We start from the raw sequence: 18,606 nt of genomic DNA, 5'->3' as shown, positions 1-18,606 counted from the left end.
CCTAGTTTTGGAAGAACTCTTTTGCTTCTAATACCAAAAAGGTGAACATTTACACACAAAAATGCACAAACTTTTATCTGCTTAAGTGTTGATATTATAGGCAAAAACCAGATCATCAATAATTATGTCTTTTTAAAAGCTCTTGAATCTTTATCCTCTGATATTTCAACCTAACAGCCAGTTTTGGACTGCACTAAATAATAGGCAACACCTCTCCCTTGCTATTCATACTAACGCTCAGCTTGGGGGAAATTCCCAGTTAATAATTAACAACCCAATGTAGTCTGGGAACAGCATTTACTAATGCAATCCATTTGCTACTGAGCAGTACATGCAATACTAGAGAGCCTGAATTAGCTCTACTTAGTCCCTAGATGAGTCTACCAAAGTTGGTTCAGATTTTGTCCCTGCCAATTTCTGCCTAAAGTCCAGCCTCTTATCCTGTACTTCCTGGAGTAGCCTACACTGAGTTGTTTACTAAATGAATGAACCAAGGTAATCCTCACCTTTTAGACAAGACTTTCTTGCTGCCATTAAATGGCAGTGACCACTGATAAGAAACCAAATTGAGTCAGATGAGATTTGTTTACAGAGAAGGAGAAACTTCCAGATCTAAATTGATACCAGACCCATACTAAAAGAAGAAACTTGATTGGAGCCTAATAACCCTTTCCTCTTCCTGGCTGCCCACAATAACTATTATGAATTTTTAGCTGCCCATTAAACTGTGGATTTCTTTTCGAACATTAAAAAAGAGCTATTAAACCTTTGAAAACAAGAAGGGAGGTCCTGGGGACAATCAGATTCTCTGTGTAAATATAGAGAAGACTGAGTTCTGAGGCTACAAAAACAAAAAAAAAAGGCAAGGAGTTTAGAGGAATAATAATACTTCAAGGATTTATGATCTCTCTATGCTGTAGTGTTTTCTAGTCTGTAAATACTCTGAAAAGAATAAAAATTCATAGCCTGATGATAAACTTGTCTGAATTTATCTAGTGAGATAAATTATAGTCCATTGCCTATAATTGAGGCCACCAACCTTGGTAGGGATTACCAGAAGTTGGGCTTTGCTGGCACAGACTTTAAAAACCATGATCACTCCTTGCCATGAAGCATCAAAGCACGCATGATAATCCTCAAAAGACACTATTCTATTTTTGTCTCATGCTTGATGGTTTTGAAAGTAGTTCCCCTCCCTTCTGACCACTAAAGATTCTCTGGGACTGGTAGAGGCCAGTGAGCTTGGCTGTGAATCCTAGCAAGATTCTAGAATGGAATGAATATTACCAAGATGGCAGGTACAACCTAGAAAATGAAGTGGTGGTCCCAGAGAACCAGTATGACTTCAACCCAAAACAAGTCACATGAGACTAACCTCAATGCCTTTCTTTGACAGAACTACTAAATTGGTATCCAGAGCTTGCCTAGATTTGTGATGAAGCATTTGATCACTTAATCAAGCTAGCAAACAATTAGCAAGCATTTATCAGGTGCCTACTCTGTGGCAGGCCCTGACTTTATGAAGCTTACCTTCATCAAGGGAGACAACATGTAAACAAATATGCAAGATAGATACAAAAGAATTTTGAGGATTTGAGGTAGTTGGGGGAGTAATACACAGCATTACTGCATTACATAGACTGTAGGGGATCAGGAAAGCTTCATGGAGATGGTTTCAAAGCAAATAAAGGATTCTATAAGCTGCTTCTTACAATAGGTGAGGAAGGAGTGTATTCCAGGCACAGAGTTGGGAAATTGAGGTCACATGTGAAGAACAGGAAGAAGGCAAGTACCAGGCCTATAGAGCATATAAAGTGGAGTAAAGTATAAAAAAGCTGGAAAGGTAGGCGAGGCCAAAGGGATTTATGTTTGATTCTACAAGGCACAGAGAGCCACTGGATTTCTTGAGTAGGGGAGTGACTTGTAATTTAGGAAGGTCACTTGTGGAGGTCAGATCAGAGGAAGGAAGAGAAACAGGAGGCTGCTCCAACACAGAGAAGATGGGAGGGCCTGGACTATGGTGGTAACCATGGGAGGAGGGGCTAGATACAAGAGGTGTTGTGGGGGGAGAATCCACCAGAGTTGGTGACTAAGTGCATGAAAGCAGAGGGAAAAGGAATGGTTTTGAGGAGCCCCAGTGACTGAGGGCATTGTTTTGTCTTTATCAGAAATAGGCAGGTGAGAAGGGGTGGAGATTAGGGGAGAAAGGGTTTTAGCTCTGGGTTGAGATACTTAGGGGACATCCAGTTTTAAATGATCAATAGGTAATTGGTGATGCGGAACTGGAGCTCAAGAGACAGATGGGCTGGATAACCAGATCTGAGAATAATTTGAGAACAATCTGATTTGCATAGAGATGATTGCTGATTTAGTCACCAGGAAAGTTTGGAATGAAAAAAGAGGGCCTGACACAGAACTTTGAGGTAGACCCGCACATAGGGTTCAGGATGTAAAAACTAAGGAGTCACCAGACAGGTAGAAAGTTAGAACCAGGGAGAGCAGTGTCATGAAAACCAAAGAGGAAAGAATGTCCAGTGGGTGACTGGGGTGGTTTAAGAACAAAAGAAGGTGAGGACAATTGTGGTGGGATAGAGGATCAATAAGGGAGGAGTAGAAGATTATCTTGCTACCTTGGGGTCCAGGTGAGATGAGATAACATATATTTGTAGTTGACACAGTCTGGCACCAATCAGCAGAAGTTAAGTAAAAGCAGAGAAGGCAGATGGTAAGGGTAATTAAGTGTTGGGGTTTAGGAAGGCATAAGTGGTAACAAAACAAGGGGACAAGGGATTCCAGCATATATGGCAATATAATTATAAATGAATTGGTTAATCATAGGTCAAAGTTGGGAAGGGAGGAAAGGAAAACCAGAACAGGGATGAAGGCCTGGGAGAGCATGGAGGAACAGAGGCACTAAAGATCATGGTGAGGATGAAGAATAAAGTCTAGAAGGAGTGAGGTACAAGAATATATAGAAGTGGGCTCCCCCTTAAATAAAGGTCTTCAGGGTGGCTAGGTGGCACAGTGAATAGAGCACAGGCCCTGGAGTCAGGAGGACCTGAGTTCAAATCTGGCCTCAGACACTTAACACAAAAACTAGCCATGTGACCTTGGGCAAGTCACTTAACCCCAATTGCCCTCCAAAAAGCAATAAATAAATAAAGGTCTTCACTCTGAGGCTACTTGCTGTGTATGTTATTCAAGTACTGGTTGGAACAGATGGTTGCTGGGCCCTCTTTCAATTCTAAAACCCTCTGATATCCAATGAAAGAGGCAGAATGAGTATTAGTATCCCCATCTGACAACTGAAGAAATGGAAATCCATGAAAGTTAAGTGACTTGTCCAAGGTCACAAAGCTAGTTAGTGGGAGAACAAGCACAAAAACTCAAATTATCTGATATTTAGTCCTATGCTCTTTTTACAATATTGGGATGCTCCCCTACATCCCCAAGTCGCTCCCCTACTCAAGAAATCCAGTGGCTCCCTGTTCCTTATATCTGATGCCTCCTGTTGTTAATAGATTATCTACATAGGAGTATATTAAGTATGTAGACTTGGAGCCTAACACTGGAAGGCCAACAATGTAACACAGAATTATCCATAAAAATTCCATCATGGTAAGGCTGAATTGATATGATTCAATCTACAGTTATAGCAGAGAATGACAGAAAGATTTGTATAGAAGTCTACAACTGAAAGGCTCATTAAAAAAAACCAACTAACCTATGGTGAAGGATAGCTGTTCTGAGAGAAAAAATGCCCCTTTAAAGTAGAAAATCACTTATTCTTTAGTTCTTTTGTACCTGACAGCAGGTTGGCAAATATTTCAAATGAAATCTTCCTAAGGACCTTCACTAAAAATAATGATCATAATCAACTTGTCAATTTTAGAAAATGCCATTAATTTGATTTTATTTATTTCCCTGCCAGATGGTTTATTCATCATTTTTAAGAGACTCAATTATCGATGCTGACAATGAAGTGAAGAGACCAGTAATCTGGGAACCCTTATTCTAATTATCTTGGGAATCTTTCAGTAGTCATTATTCTCCTTCAAAAATGCTTTAGATGTATGAGGGAAAAAAGATGCATGCAGATAATTCCTGCAAGCATCTACTACCTATATCTATAAGTAAAAGGGCATCAAAATAGAAGTTGGAAACCCCCCCAGAGATTTTGTATTAAATTCAACAGTTCTGATTTGCAAGCTTATAATAAAACCTTTTTTAAGGACTGATTTGTTCTTTAGCTGCCATATGGAGGATAACAAAAAAGATAATTAAATGCAATTAAAACAACTTTAACCTGACACATTTAAATAAGCTGAAAAACAGGAAATGGATGGAGGAAAGGTCATAGATAATAACAATAATGAAAAATTCCACATTGAAGTTAAACCAATCTAAATGGCTTGCCATAATGTCTTAAAAAGCACCTTAGTCAGCAAGTTATTGACTTAACTTGCTGAAAGATATGGCAGTCAAAGGCAACACTGGTTTTTTTTAATACAATCTCATTTATAAAATCTTATTGGAGAAGTATATTGGGAGATTATAAGCAGTATCACCTCATAAAACAAAGAAAAGGAAAAAACCCTTTAAGGAAAGCTTGTCAAGAGACCCAATTAAGAAAGACATCCCGAGGGCAATATAAAGATGAAATGAGAAAGAGGACCAAACAGACAAATGTTGGAAAATGTCTTCAAAAATATTTTTTTTATAACAAATTATTTTTACTATCAAAGATGACAGAAACCTCCCTCAAGGATTCTAACATTATATTCCCAGATGTGCTTAGAGAAAAAATGGAAATAACACTGAATAAGACAAGGGTGATGGCAGCTGGATAAGACCAGTATATGCAAAGGAGGAGTAAGTGAAGGAGGCTGCACACATTCAAAGACACTGAGACACCAATCTCCCTGCCCGACACACACACACACACACACACACACACACACACACACACAGCACTAATTTTTTTTAATCTGAAAAATAAAGCATAGTTCAGTGAAACAAATCTGGCTATATTAGAAAATCTATTTTTCTTACTGCATTTTAAATTCATCCCATCTCTGATAAGAGTGGCGGTGCTTTTATCACTGTATAAATTGTTCACCTAGCTATGCTCACTTTGATCTGCATCAGCTGAAAGGTCTTCTCAGTTTCCTCTGAAGCTGTCCATGTTTTTATTTCTTATTGCACACTATTCCATTACATTCCAATACTACAATTTGTTTAGCTATTCCCCAATAGGAAGACAGTCCTCTTTAGTTTCTAATTTTTGGCTACCATGAAAAGAACTTGTTATAAATGGATTTGTATAGATACATTTTGTATAGATAGTTTTTCCTCTATTCTTGATCTCCTTGGGATATAGGTCTAGCAGTGATAGACCTGGGTCAAAGGGTATGCACAGTTTACTAACTTTTGAAGCACGGTTTTGAAGCATGGACACAAAACAAGGAGTTATTTGCCAAAGGTGTTCACCACTGTCACAGAGGAAGTCCACTGCACACTCCAAAGCAAGGAAAGATTCCTTACAAATATTCTCTTTAGATATTCCTTTTTGGAGTTGCCATTGTGCTAATTACATCAAGCCCCAGAACAACGCAAAGTTTCTTAAGTGATATTTATAATTACTCCCTGTTTCAGGTCTCTTCCTACTCCAAATCATTCTCTAAGCAGATGCCAAAATGATTTTCCTAAAGCACCAGTCTGACAATATCATTCTCCTACTCAATTAAACTCCAGTGGTTCCTTCTTATTTCTAGGATCAAATTTAAATATAAAGTCCACTGTTTGGCATTTAAAGATCATGACAAATGGCCTACAAGATTTTTTTTACAGAGAACGCACAAAAGGCAGGCACTCGCATGGAAGTCAGAAGAAGCCAAACAAGAATACTCTCAAAGCCTCTCTGGACAAGGGAGACACTGGCACAGGGCCACCCACATGGTATGCCTACATTAAAGAAGCCACTGTGCTTTGTGAGTAAAGCAGAATTGCAATAACTCAAAAGAAACATGAGATGCACAAATTTAGATCTGTCTCCACTCCAAATGTTCATGTGGACTATTTGTCTGATATGTGCCTGACCTGTGGTAGAGCCTTCTGATCAGCCACAGTTGGACATACTGTACCTTGACCCCAACACAGCGATGTCATTTTGGTCCCCTTCAAGAACTAAGGACAACCACCAACCAATGGTTGTAAGTCAAAGAGTACTATGTTTTTTGAAAAAAATGAAATTGAACATAAGGCACAGACAAGTATATGGTTAAGTGCAAGCAGACTGCAGTACAGGGAAGTACAAGGAAGTACAAGGAACATTATGATGTCACCAAAATAAAGAATATCATCCAAAAGTGTGTGAGAGGAAAGGAAGATGAACTGGCTACATGGTGGGAGGGAGTGGTAAAGAATTAGCAACCCATGGACTCAAAATGGATTCCTTCAAACGTCAAAAGAAAGCAAAGAAGGTTCCTAGTTCAAGGGGTGGACCCCCTCTGGTGAACCTAGGGGAGGACAAAAGAAGGAGTCACTTAGACTGCAGTTTGTATCCCTGGCAGGAATACCTAGATCCATGAGATCCTTCTGAGTCTCGAGAAGAGCAGTAGCACTGCAAGCAGAAGGGGCTATCTGTCCTAAACACTTCCAGTTCCCTAATAAGTACACAAATGAACTATGGGAAATAGTAACAAAAATATGCTGAGCAAACAGCAAGGCCCACACTTCCACTTTAGCTGAGGGCATTTTCCATTTGTACTTCTCAATGAGGGATGTGAGATTTCTGCTCAACATCAGCCCTGGTTCTGGAAAAGGAATTAAGGACAAAAAAAAGGAAGGACCACAAGGGCAGTTTCTCCATTCCAGGGAAGGTATTTATAGGGGTGGCCGCCATTCATAAGTCATGTAACCAAGGCTAATTCTTAGCAGTGCCTGGCATTTGAGGCTTGATCTCCCTATTAGTTTGCACAATAAAGGAATTTTTCCAGGAGGTGGTTTTGCAAAGTCAAGGAGTGTGGGGATGCCCCAAAGAGCAGCATCTTAAAAAGGAACCAAATTATTTAGTCTCTAAAAAAAAGGCACCTCATTTCCTGACAGCTTCTACATTACTTGGAATCTCCTTTCAAACCAGGCTGGAGATTTAAGTCTTTTGTGGTCTAATGAAAACCTTGGGAAAAAGCAGAGAGAGTATAAGCCAAAAATATGAAAGAAATAAGAGGGTTTGAGAATGTATTCTTCAAAGACAAAGAATGCTTCACTGAAATGAGGAGGCTGGGGGGGGGAGGAAGGGGCAGCAACAGTAGTCTAAAAAGGGGGGCTCTTTGCGTGTCAAAGAGATGCCTGGGAAGCAATGTCCAGAACAAACACACCAAGCTGGAGAGGGAAGATAGTTCTGTGCGCCCCCTAATGGTCACACCTGGAAGGTCCCAGGGGAGATAGCAGCTCTGCTACTCTGGACAGGGACAGCAAATCACACCATGCTTTTTCTGGCCTCCTGGTTTGCTGCTTGTCGTCATGTGCAGTCGGGCCCAGAAGCTGGACAGTCCATCTCTGGTCCATGACCTGTCCGTGCCTTTCCCCCATGCTCCATTGCTTTCACACACAGTCACCTTTGACCTTCTGGAGAGTTCTTTATTTGCCACGTCTGGCTTTGGCAAGATTTCATGCATCATAGACAATGCTTTGCACACAGCAGGTAATGATTAAATGTTTACTGAATTGAATGACCACAAGCTTCTGGCTTTTCTATTTGGTTGTGGAGAAGCATTCTGATGGGAGATCATGGCAGGGCAGAGCTGCACACTTAGATACCTCTCTCATACCATAACATCTCACAGGGCCTCCTCATGGAGTGAGACTTCACAGATGAGGGTGACTAAGGCTGATCCAGCCCCACTGCATCTTCTGGTCAGTTTTTCTTCTCATGCCCCTGGTGACTCAGGCAGGCACTTAGAGGCCACCCCCTCCTGTTGTCCACAGTGCCTTAGGGGCCCTGCCATTTCACAATGCCCTTGTTTTCCTGACAGCAATAATCTACCACTGATTCTCTCTACCCTTTGGGGATTTATCAGAGCACTATGGCCAGGGTTGTCAATGTGTTTTAAAAAGACAGTGAGACTAGAAAGGGTTCAGAAAAAATAATAAAAAACTTAAATGTATGAAAAAAATGTTCTATCAAGAAAAACTAAAGGAACCCTGTCAGGAGAAGAGAAGGGCTGATTATTAGTGTCTTCCAATACATGCTCTGTGAGAGCATGTGGAGAGGCTTTATAAGAAAAGAGAACAGTTATACTCTATGACCCTGAAGGGCCAAAGAAGACAGTTTAAATGAAAACAGCAGAGAAGTTGGTTGAGTGTGAAAAAGAACTACTAGCCCCTTAGCATGATTTTAAAACAACAGTAGTGTGGGACACTGGAAAGAGTGACCTCCTAGAGCCTGAAGCCATGGGTTCAAAGTCTGGCTTTTGGCTCTGCCAGCTGTGCGACAATGAACAAGCTACTTACTGTTCCTCAACTTCATTATTTTCATCTGTGAAATAGGTATAATAATATTTACATGACATATCATAGGGTTACAGGAAAGCAATGGGAAAACCTGAAAGTCAGAACCCATATATAAATATAAATATAAATATTTATAGAAGCTCTTTTTGTGGTGGCAAAGAATTGGAAACTGAGGGGATGCCCATCAATTGGAGACTGGCTGAACAAGCAGTGGTCTATGAATGTGATAAAATATTATTGTGTTGTAAGAAATGATGAAGAGGATGTTTTCAGAAAAACCTGGGAAGACCTATATGAACTGATGTAACTGATCAACACAATGGCCAACCACAGTTCCAGACAACTCAAGATGAAACACGCTGCTTCCCACCTCCTGACAGATGAACTCAGAGTGCACAGTGAGACATTTTTTTAATATGGCCAATGTGGTCATTTGTTTTGCTTGACTAAACATGTTTATAATGAGGGCTTTGTTTTTCCTGCTTTCTAAATTTGGGGAGCAGGGAATGTAGAGAGAGAATTCAGATCTGAAAATCTTTTTAAAAAACCCTTAATGTCATATATATAAAAACTGAGCTATCATTTCCAAAACAAAAACCAAAACCCTTAATGACACAGGGGACAGAAAGGATTGTATAATCTCTATTCCCTAAGATGCTGATCTTTTCCCCTAGAAAATCTCTTCCAGATTGGTGTAGATATTCTGCCTAAAATGGGGAGGTGAAATAAAAAGATGTCTTAAGGTCTCTTTAGAATTCTATTATCTAATAAACAGTTGAACTGAAGAACTTTAAAAGCCTACTCCGTTTCCAAATACTCAATCAAATTCTCACACTGAAGTTAGGCTATATAGTAGGGGGAAAATTCTGTTATGATTAAAATGTTTATCATCTAAATTCGGTGCCTTTGTCTCCTGCTATAATTAATATTTATATAAAAAATTTAATAAGTGTCTTTGGGTTAGACAGATTTCCATCAAAATAGTTAGGTCAAGTCTCTAGCACAACCCCTATCCTATCATCCCTCAGTGACATTGCTTAGATATCCCAGGTAAGGATATGGGCAAATGAAAAGCAGAAAAGATGCAAATGAATAGCAGGGTTTTCAGTCATTTATCTTTTTACCAAAGCAAGTAGTTTTCCATAATTTGCTTTGAAATTCAGTTACTGGGTCCCATTTTACTGCTGTGTTCTGAGAAATGTCAAATAATGCCAGGGTTTGAAGAGCACAAAGAAAGGGGTCAGTCTGCATGAAAGGAACACACTTTAAACACATCCACCATGGATGAAGGTTAATAACTACTGGAACTCAGAAAGTTCCTCTTAATTTAAGACTTAAGAAAGCCATGGCACTTTGTTAAAATAGGATATTGTTCTTTATTACCTAAAGTTGGCTTCCTGATGCAATGACACACTGCTTGCCACTGAAATCCCTGCATCTGAATGCTGGAAAGAGTTTAAGCACACTCAGTCCAAGGTTGATACTTCACTTTTGGTTTACTAGGATCCTACCTAAGCCCTAGAGGAAGCTAGCACTCACTCTTTGAGGCAACCAAAGTCAAAGAATGAATGTCCAGCATACCATATGACTGTAAGAGCATCTAGCTGGCAGTGCCTTCAGTTAAACCAGCTAGACTGGAAGTACACTGGGAGTTGATCAGGGGATTTTCTGATCTATGATGAGTTCCCCAATCAATGTTATGAGACTGGTGCTCAAAGGAGGGAAGAGTCATCTTGGACAACAATAAGGAGATAGCAGAAATGTTATTATATCTCCCTGGCTTCTCCTATTGCTTTAAAAAAAAACATAAGTGACTAGTGTCCTTGTAAGAACATGCTACTCACATTAAATGGGGGTGGGAATTCAACATATTTTAAAAGCTTGGATGAGCTGTATGTTATACAGATGAGCTAATCAGGTTCCTTCAGTCCAAATAGCAAACTGCACATTTGGGAAGTGATGTATTTACCGGTGTGTAAGAGCTGCCAAAAGATGTCAAGCTAAATGACAAGTTAGTCTGCCTTGGGGAAGTGAAGGAGAGGCAAAGAAGGCATGCAGAGTAGCGGTGTGAGAGCACATAATCATACTGACTATGTACTTCTAATGTGTACATTTGCTTATTTATGTAACATACGTGTACTACTGTAAAAAACAGAAATTTAAAAAGGATGAGATAAAAATGAAATAATATATGATCCTGGAATCAAAGGGATGCTATTGGAGGGGACTGACAGACCCGTGTGTGCTCCAGGAAAATCACTTTGGCAAGTGAGTGTATGGATTGGAATGGGGAAGAGATTTGAGAGGGAACCCAATGCTCTGGAAATAGTCCAGGTGGGCTTACACTGGGATGATGGCCACGTGAGTAAAGAGAAGGGGTTGGATGGCAGAAATGTTGTGGAGGTGGAAACAACATGTTTTGGTTATGTAGGCTAAGGGAGAATGAAAAGTTAAGGAAGGCCTAGGTTGCATACCTGAGTTTTTTGGAAGAAAGGTAGCATACCTTCAACAGAAAGAGAAAAGTTTAGAAGAGGAGTGGATCCACAGGGAAGAGATATATAATAGTAACCCACTCAAGTCTGCTGATCCTGTGCCACTCCCTCTCACTGAATATAGGAAAAGTGAGGGGAGAGTGCTTCCTTGCAGTAGAGACCTAACAAGGCCTGATAAGGTCATGGGAACATGGGAGTGAGAGGAGTTTCATTATAAGCTCCTCAGGAGCCCATGACTGGGGTAGCCACAGAGGAAATCAGTTATAGGAAAGGAAAGAGTAGGGAGACTGTAAAAGAGATGGGGGTAGTTATACTGAACAAGTCATGGCCACAATTAGCTGGGAGAAGGAAGAAGAGTAACTGGGTGGGAGGTGGTGTGCTGATAAATGTTTAAGAACTAGCTCTTTGAAGAAAAAGTGTAAGGAGGACACACTTTTCAGTTTAATCTTCATTAGTAACAGTCTCTCCATCACTTTCTTAAGTCTCCATAATCAACATAATAATAAATCAAGCCCTAATTTATGTCATTTGCTGATTTCCTAGATGTAAATTCTCACACTAAATATTTAACAATTTGCTCTCCCGAGCACACCCCTGGATAGGATGCATCATCCCACCTTCCAAAGGGGTTGATCATATACTTCCTGGGCTCACTCCACAGCCCCTACCAATGATCTCTAGAGGACACTTTTCCAGAGAAGTACATAGGATTTTCTTTTTTTTTAAATCACCCAAAGCATTTTTCAATGCCTCTCTCCCCTTTCTCCCCTCCAGACTATAGTTTTCCCCACAGAAACAAGCTATACTCTAGGTTTTTTTTGAAAATTCTTGATTCTGTCTAGAACTAATAAAGATACTCTGATCACATTTATAACAATTATTGTTAAGGCACCCAGTTACTTTGAGCAAAGTTCCTATCCAAAGGGCTGCAAATACAAACTCCCCTGGGATTTCCTGAGATTTGGGGTAATTTATTTGTACTTCAGAACCTGACAAACTGTCTTTGGACCCAGAGATGGCAAAGAGGCAAACATTTCCCTTTGTTGTTTGTGGCTTTCCCCCAATGCATGTAAACTTTCTATACCTGTCTCAGCAACACCTGCCATTCTTCCTTGCTGGGCTTGGTTATCAGCCTTTTAAAGAATTCCATTTTACAAAGTCCACTGAAGCAGTGATTACAGATATTCCTCTTTTGTAAAGCCAAACTAACCTAAGCTAATACGACTAAAGAAGAACTACAAAGGCCAGTGAGAAGGAAAGAGAAAAATGGTTTCTATGGAAACTCATTCTTCATTATGCTAGAAAATGGAATGAGCACACTCACCTCCTGGGCTGGGACCGGCATTCCTCCTCCCCACTGTCTGCCTCCTGTATGGACAGGAAAGAGAAAAACAATTACAAATCCGAAAATCTCTATCAACAACATCTCTATGATGCAAGCATGGCGGCTTTACAATGGGAGAATCTTTCATTTGCTAACAGGCATTTGGCATTAGGATAGAATCTACACACTCACCTACCTGTGGCACCCCAGCTCCAGGAAGACTGACTTTAACCAGCTCAGAGGGGGAACCCTAGAACTTGGAAAGATTTTGGAAGGAAAACCCCATCAACAAGTCACAAATAAGTTTGACTGTCACAAGACAGAAAAGCTCACGGATAAAATTCAAAGGCACCAAGTGAAAAATGAACATGTATGATCATGGACAAGGTGGAATTTCAGCAGGGCTATCTCTTCATGAGCATTTCTTGACTCTTTATAACACACTTAAAGGCAGATGGTCAAACATCATGGTAGGGACACTAGGAGAAGGCAGAAGTGCTCCAACTTCCCCCACCCACATCTCCCAGTCAAGTTGAGGTAACTGTATATTAAGATCCTACAGGAGATCCTTACAGAAAATTGAGGAAAATAGGAAAAGACTAAGAAATACAGACTGTCAGTTTGATGGTAATAGTGCATGATTCCTCCTGTTAAATATGTTGCCATCATGCTGGGACGACAAGCTAAGTATGGACAGAAGAAAGGAACAGGAAAAAAGAACTTCAGACATCCTATATACATGCTGTCTACCAAGGAACCACGGGCATTTCTGGAACCATGCCAGAGCACCTTTCTATCCTTCCGCCCCCTCCCCTGGATCGCTGAGGCCAGTTCCATCACATTCATTCCCACGCTATTTTCATTATTGTCTGCAGGCAATACTTGAGTACAGAACAGGAATGATCTTGTCTGTCTCCTCCCATAGAAAGGAGTATACCAAAAAGATCCCACTTTCGGAGAGCAATGAAGCCCAGGCAGAGAGAGAGACGTACCTCTTAGGTCCACAGTGAAGGCTTTTCATACCCAAACCAGTATTTATAGGAGCTGAAAAGGTCACTAGAAAATGGAAAGTAATTCCAGAACCACTAACCAGAACTTCAAGAGTTTGCAAGAAAGGAAATAAAAATGTTCAGAAAGAGTCAACAGAAATGTCAGATTTTTCTGTCCATGGGAACTATAATAACCAAAAACTATTTCCTAGAATTGCCTGTAACAAACAGTGTTGCAGTAATGGGCTATAAGTAGTTAAAAGGTCTCAAATTCTGAAGGTCTCTCACCCTTTCCACTTCACACTCCACCCACCATAGATAAGTCAGCCAAAAGAATATTAAGTGATTTTATTTGGAATTCTTGGATGAATGTGCCCTGAAAACAGAATTGTGGTTTTTAGAATGTGTGGAGTGGAAAGCACTGGTGGAAGGATGCACTAAGGGGCATAAATAACCTCGCCTAGGCACCTCTGAACCAAGAACCTGACATTTTTCACTCCTAATCCTTTCCCTGGGGGGAGGGGGAGGTCAAAGGATTTTTTTTTTCTTTTTCATTCATTTTCTTGCACCTCATAAGTTTTAAAGTAGTGTCATGGGAGAGGAAACCTTCTCTGATACAAAGAAAGGCAAAGAAATTGTCAGTAAAGTTTTTCCTACACAAAATCCCAAAAAATCTATTCTCAGATGAGGTGTTAGAATGTCCAGCCAAGGAAATGGATTAAGTGCCTTCAGAGCCAATTTATTTTGGATGCAGGATGCTGAAGGATACAAAAGAACTGGTCTTGAGTAGGGAAGGACCTAAATGGAATAAAAAAATAAAATGGTCAGTTAGGTTTGTCTTGTCACAATTCACTGACAAATCTCCGAGAAGCCACAATGCTTACCCAATGAGGGTAGACATTAGATGGTGCAGCTCGCTGGATTTCTAAGGTAGCAGCTCAAGGCATCTGGCCTCCAGCCTCCAATTTTACATACCAACCACACCTGACAAATGCAGACATCTGATGTAACCACCCACCTTGTCAGGTAATTGTGTGTGTGTGTGCATGTGTGTGTGCGTGTGAGTGCGTGTGTGTGCACTAACTTTAAAGAAAAACAGACAACATGGCCTGAACACTCAAAATCCTAAAGACCAATGAAGAAACGTTTTGTGGTGGACTGCTCTGTTGAAACAAAAACAGTGTAAAGGCCAACTGCCAAACAGTTAATTACTGTTTCTACCCATCAAGTAGCAAACACCAAACCTTAAAAATGTCCAGGACAGAAAAAAGCAAAGAGGAAGTGGAAATGGGCTCATAGCAAGATTAATTCTGATCAGGAAGATAAAGCAACAATCAGAACTTAACCTTGCCCTAGAACTTTAGGACAACATCCCTGGAAGTAAAGCCTAAGATGATATGTGATCTTTGGAGCACTGTGCAAAACTCACAAAAAAGGACTGTTGTTTTAGGCTGTGGATCCGCCTGAGAGAGGAAAGGCTCTCTATTGCATAAATTAGTGCTTTTGCCTATGTTTTGAAGTGGACTGGAGAGGTGGGAAAGCCACATTAGAAAGTTCTGGAAAACTTGGCAAAACATTTATTTTGGGAACAATGCCATTATGATCGTCTTTTTTTGAAAAGATGTAAAATGTATGTAGACAAATGGAATGGCCAATGATCTGCTTCTTCAGAGAATGGCCAACTAGCTTGATGAGAATTTAAACAGCCTTGTCCTCAAAGAATCCAAAGCATTTTAGACATAATTTATCCAAAGGGCAGCACAATCAGTATAAAGCACAGAAGAAAATGTGAACAACCTGCTACTCACAACTTGGTCAGTGTGCACACAAAGATACCTGTGTATCTCTTCCCACGAGTCTATGTCTATCAATGTATGAGTACTATCCACTAATCTACTCAGAGTTGAGGGTATAATAACCATCACTCTAAAGTTTAAACAGTGCTTCACAGGCATACTAACTGAAAGACCAAGGTCACCCACTGCATCCTGGGCCATCGCCAGTCGTCAGGCTTATGTCTTGTCACTTGACTCTGAGGGAGAGAGAGAGTGAGGTTGATGACTCTGCTAGGCTCTCACTTCAATCACCCTGCTGATGTCATTGGTCCTCTTTAAGATAAAGGACAAACAACAACAAGGAATCCATGATCATTTATGAAATGATCAGATATTGTGCCGCTGTTCTTTCCTATCTCCCAAAACATGTTTTCTCCAGTCAAGGGGTGGGGAACCTATGGGCTCAAGGTCACATGTGGCCCTCCAGGTCCTCAAGGGAAGCCCTCTGACTGAATCCAAACTGTGGTCTCAAGGCCACAAATCCCCCACCCCTGCTCCAGTCTGATTTACAATCCAGAGTTCTGATGGAGTCAGTCTCCACAATCTCCCGTCTTGGAGTACTCACTAACATTTATATAGTACCATAAAGTCTACAAACTGCGTTTACAGAAATCATCACATGTGACCCTTACAACATTGCGGGGGTAGATATTATTGTTATTATTATGCCAATTTTGTAGATGAAAAACGGAGACTCAGAGAGGTTAAGTTACTTGCCCAGGGTCACACAGCTAATATTTGGGGTGGGACTGAAATTCTGTTCTCTTCCAACTCAAAGTCACTCCGCTATCTCAGCAGCCTTTAAATAACTGCCACTATGCCAGAAGGTCTCCCACTTTTGGCCTTGTGACTATTACCTGTTACTACACCTCACTGGCCCAGCTAATCTCCTTCCACTTGTTCTAGCCCTAGTCCCTCCTTACCTGTCTGGGTGTGATGTCCCACATAACAAGGCACTGACAGCAACTATTCCGATGATCTTGGTTACACAAAGGTAAGGAATCAAACCACAAAAGTCACTAACAACACACTGGAGGAGTTTGGACCTGATCCAATGTATTACCCCTCGGTCACCAGCAAAAGTCTTTTAATAGTTGGAATGCTAATACCATAAGTACTAAAATACAACTTTAAGTCCATAAAACACCAAAGAATTAAGTTGTATAAGACACAGTCATGCAAAGCTCTAAACCAAAGACTTATTTGGAGACTGAGACGAAAGAACAGATGTGGAAAACTGACAAACTACAGCAATTACTTACGATCCCAAACTGCATCACGTAACCTTCAATCAACCTTGTTTTCTCCTTAAGCTTTGTAAAATCATTTATAAACTAGGAAGGAATGGCACCATGGTAAAATAGTCAGTATATTTAAGACATACATCCACTGGTAGACAGTAATGCTAAGGGGAATTTGGTCATTCTTTTGCCATGGCCTACCCACGAGAAAATTTGGTCTTTGGCGAATCAACATTCCCAAAGGCAGTCAACTGCATTAAAACTAAGCTATAAATAGAAGCTAGTGCGTAGGTGATGGATTTGAAGAGCTGAGTTCAAATTCACAACAAACACATTAGCTTTGTCACTATGTCATGTAATCTCAGGTACCTTAGTCAAATAATGGAGATGATAATAGTTACTGTATTGCCCGACCTCACAGCATTGTTGTAAGAAAAGCACTTTGAAAAATCACAAAATTCTGCAGACGTGTGAGCCGGTGTGATGCTCCTGGGAAGTTAAAATTCAAAATATAAAAGCTTAAATTAAATTCTTAGGAAGATCTCTCTGCCTCTTTCTCACTCTCTCTCCAGGAAGTCTAGGCAGTATTTCTGACTGACTCAAGTAACAAAGCTTTCTGGATAGAGAGCCCTTCAGAGGGGGTTATCTGCCTTGAGGGGGTGTTGTAGGAAGGCCAAGGAGAGATGTTTAAGATGGGGTGTGGGGTGGACAACCAACTAGTGAAGAGTGAAAGAAGTACCTTCCTTGCCTTTCTCCAGTGAGGGCAATACAGAGATTAGGTAATGTAAAGATGTATTGGGCCCAATCCATGCTCTCTGCCCTCAACCACATTTTGGCATTGGCAGAAGTGCATATAATCTACTTTGACGTGATGTAAGGCTGGGGTTTGTCCAGGCATAAACCTGGAACATGGCAGACAAATAGAAAAGAACCAATTTATAAGCAATAGTGGAAAAGTCATCCAAGAAAACCAGAACTCCACAACTCTCTAAAGTAAGACGAGCATAAAAGATATCTAAAAGGTCTTAATCTGAGAGCTCCACTAGAGGGCAGATGAGTCCAAGCTTCCGCAGTAAATGCCTGATTGGAGGAAGCAGCTCACCTGAGCCATACATCAGCTATATCTATCCATCATGCCGACATCACGAGGCATTTTTCTAAATAGCTAATGTTTTTCTAAGGGTAGTGTAGGCTGTTTCGGTCTAGGTCAGAATCCTCAACTGTGAGCTAAAGAAACCTGTTTCAGTATAAAAATTCTCTGTTGTTCTAATTGGACAAAAAAAAAAAAAAAAAAGGCTCCATTTGCGTGTGTAGACAGAGAGAGGCTCTTGTTGAGCTGAAAGCCACCAGCATTCAAGGATTCTGCGTGATGCTGTGCACATGCCTAGAATGCCAATGACAACCCTCGTTACTGGAAACTTCAGCCTGGGTTCCCCACCCAGCTCACGTGCATCCACCCTGCTCAAAGCCCAACCACTTGCAAGATGTCTGAACCACATTCCAAGCCAGGTCTCTTCCCTGGGCAAACCGGGCTGATGTTTAACGTCACAAGACATAATGAGGCTCTACATTTCTGCCACCATATTTCTGACAGCTGAAGTCAGGCCAGGTGTAGATAGAGAAATGGAATTTTCCTCAATCAGCAGATGAGCAGTTATTATATGCCATGGGGAGAAGTCCTTAGGGCTCTCTAAACTGAACACTAGAACGAATGGCAGGACCTCAAGAAAAAGAATGAAAACCTATCTTCTTTTATGCCTGGGGCTAGATTATGCAAAATGCTATAATCCACCCCACCCCCTTGTATCTCCAGTCCAAGGGCTCATCATTTCAAGGGAAACCTTGGAGAGAAGGAAAGAACTGTCTTTATTTAGTAGATTTCTTCCTTCACCTGTGTGATGAAGTCCAAGTCACTTAATGTTTCAGAGCCTCGATATCTTCTATAAAGTAGAGTAAATAACTATACCTCACAGGGCTGTTCTGAGGCTTAAATGAATAACCTAAGGAAAATGTTTTGCAAGTCTTAAAAAGCTAAAGGGCAGTTGTTGTTTAAAGATTCCTTTCCTGTAAATAAAATTGCAGTCTTTTTATGCCATGCATCTAGGCTGGTGAATGCCCAAGTTTAGTTTAGAAAGTGAAACATTTAAATTGCAAATTCAAAGAGGGAGGTAGCATGACAAAGATTCTTTGGGTAAAACTGGTCATTTTCTA

General features: G+C 40.6%; 1 protein-coding gene across 4 annotated transcripts in view; it reads right to left on the bottom strand.

The window, feature by feature from the left end:
- SSH2 (slingshot protein phosphatase 2) overlaps positions 1-18,606 on the bottom strand; it is a 251,025-nt gene that overhangs the window by 125,243 nt on the left and 107,176 nt on the right. For all 4 annotated transcript variants that reach the window (XM_069089757.1, XM_069089758.1, XM_069089755.1 and 1 more), the window contains one exon: positions 12,331-12,374. In XM_069089757.1, the coding sequence (XP_068945858.1) occupies positions 12,331-12,374 (44 nt within the window). The remainder of the gene's footprint in view (positions 1-12,330; positions 12,375-18,606) is intronic.

This window comes from Petaurus breviceps, unplaced genomic scaffold, assembly GCF_028583685.1.
Source record: "Petaurus breviceps papuanus isolate PSGF00001 unplaced genomic scaffold, PetGlider_PUasm1.0 186, whole genome shotgun sequence".
Taxonomy (NCBI): domain Eukaryota; kingdom Metazoa; phylum Chordata; class Mammalia; order Diprotodontia; family Petauridae; genus Petaurus; species Petaurus breviceps.
This window is presented reverse-complemented; position numbering and strand designations above follow the sequence as displayed.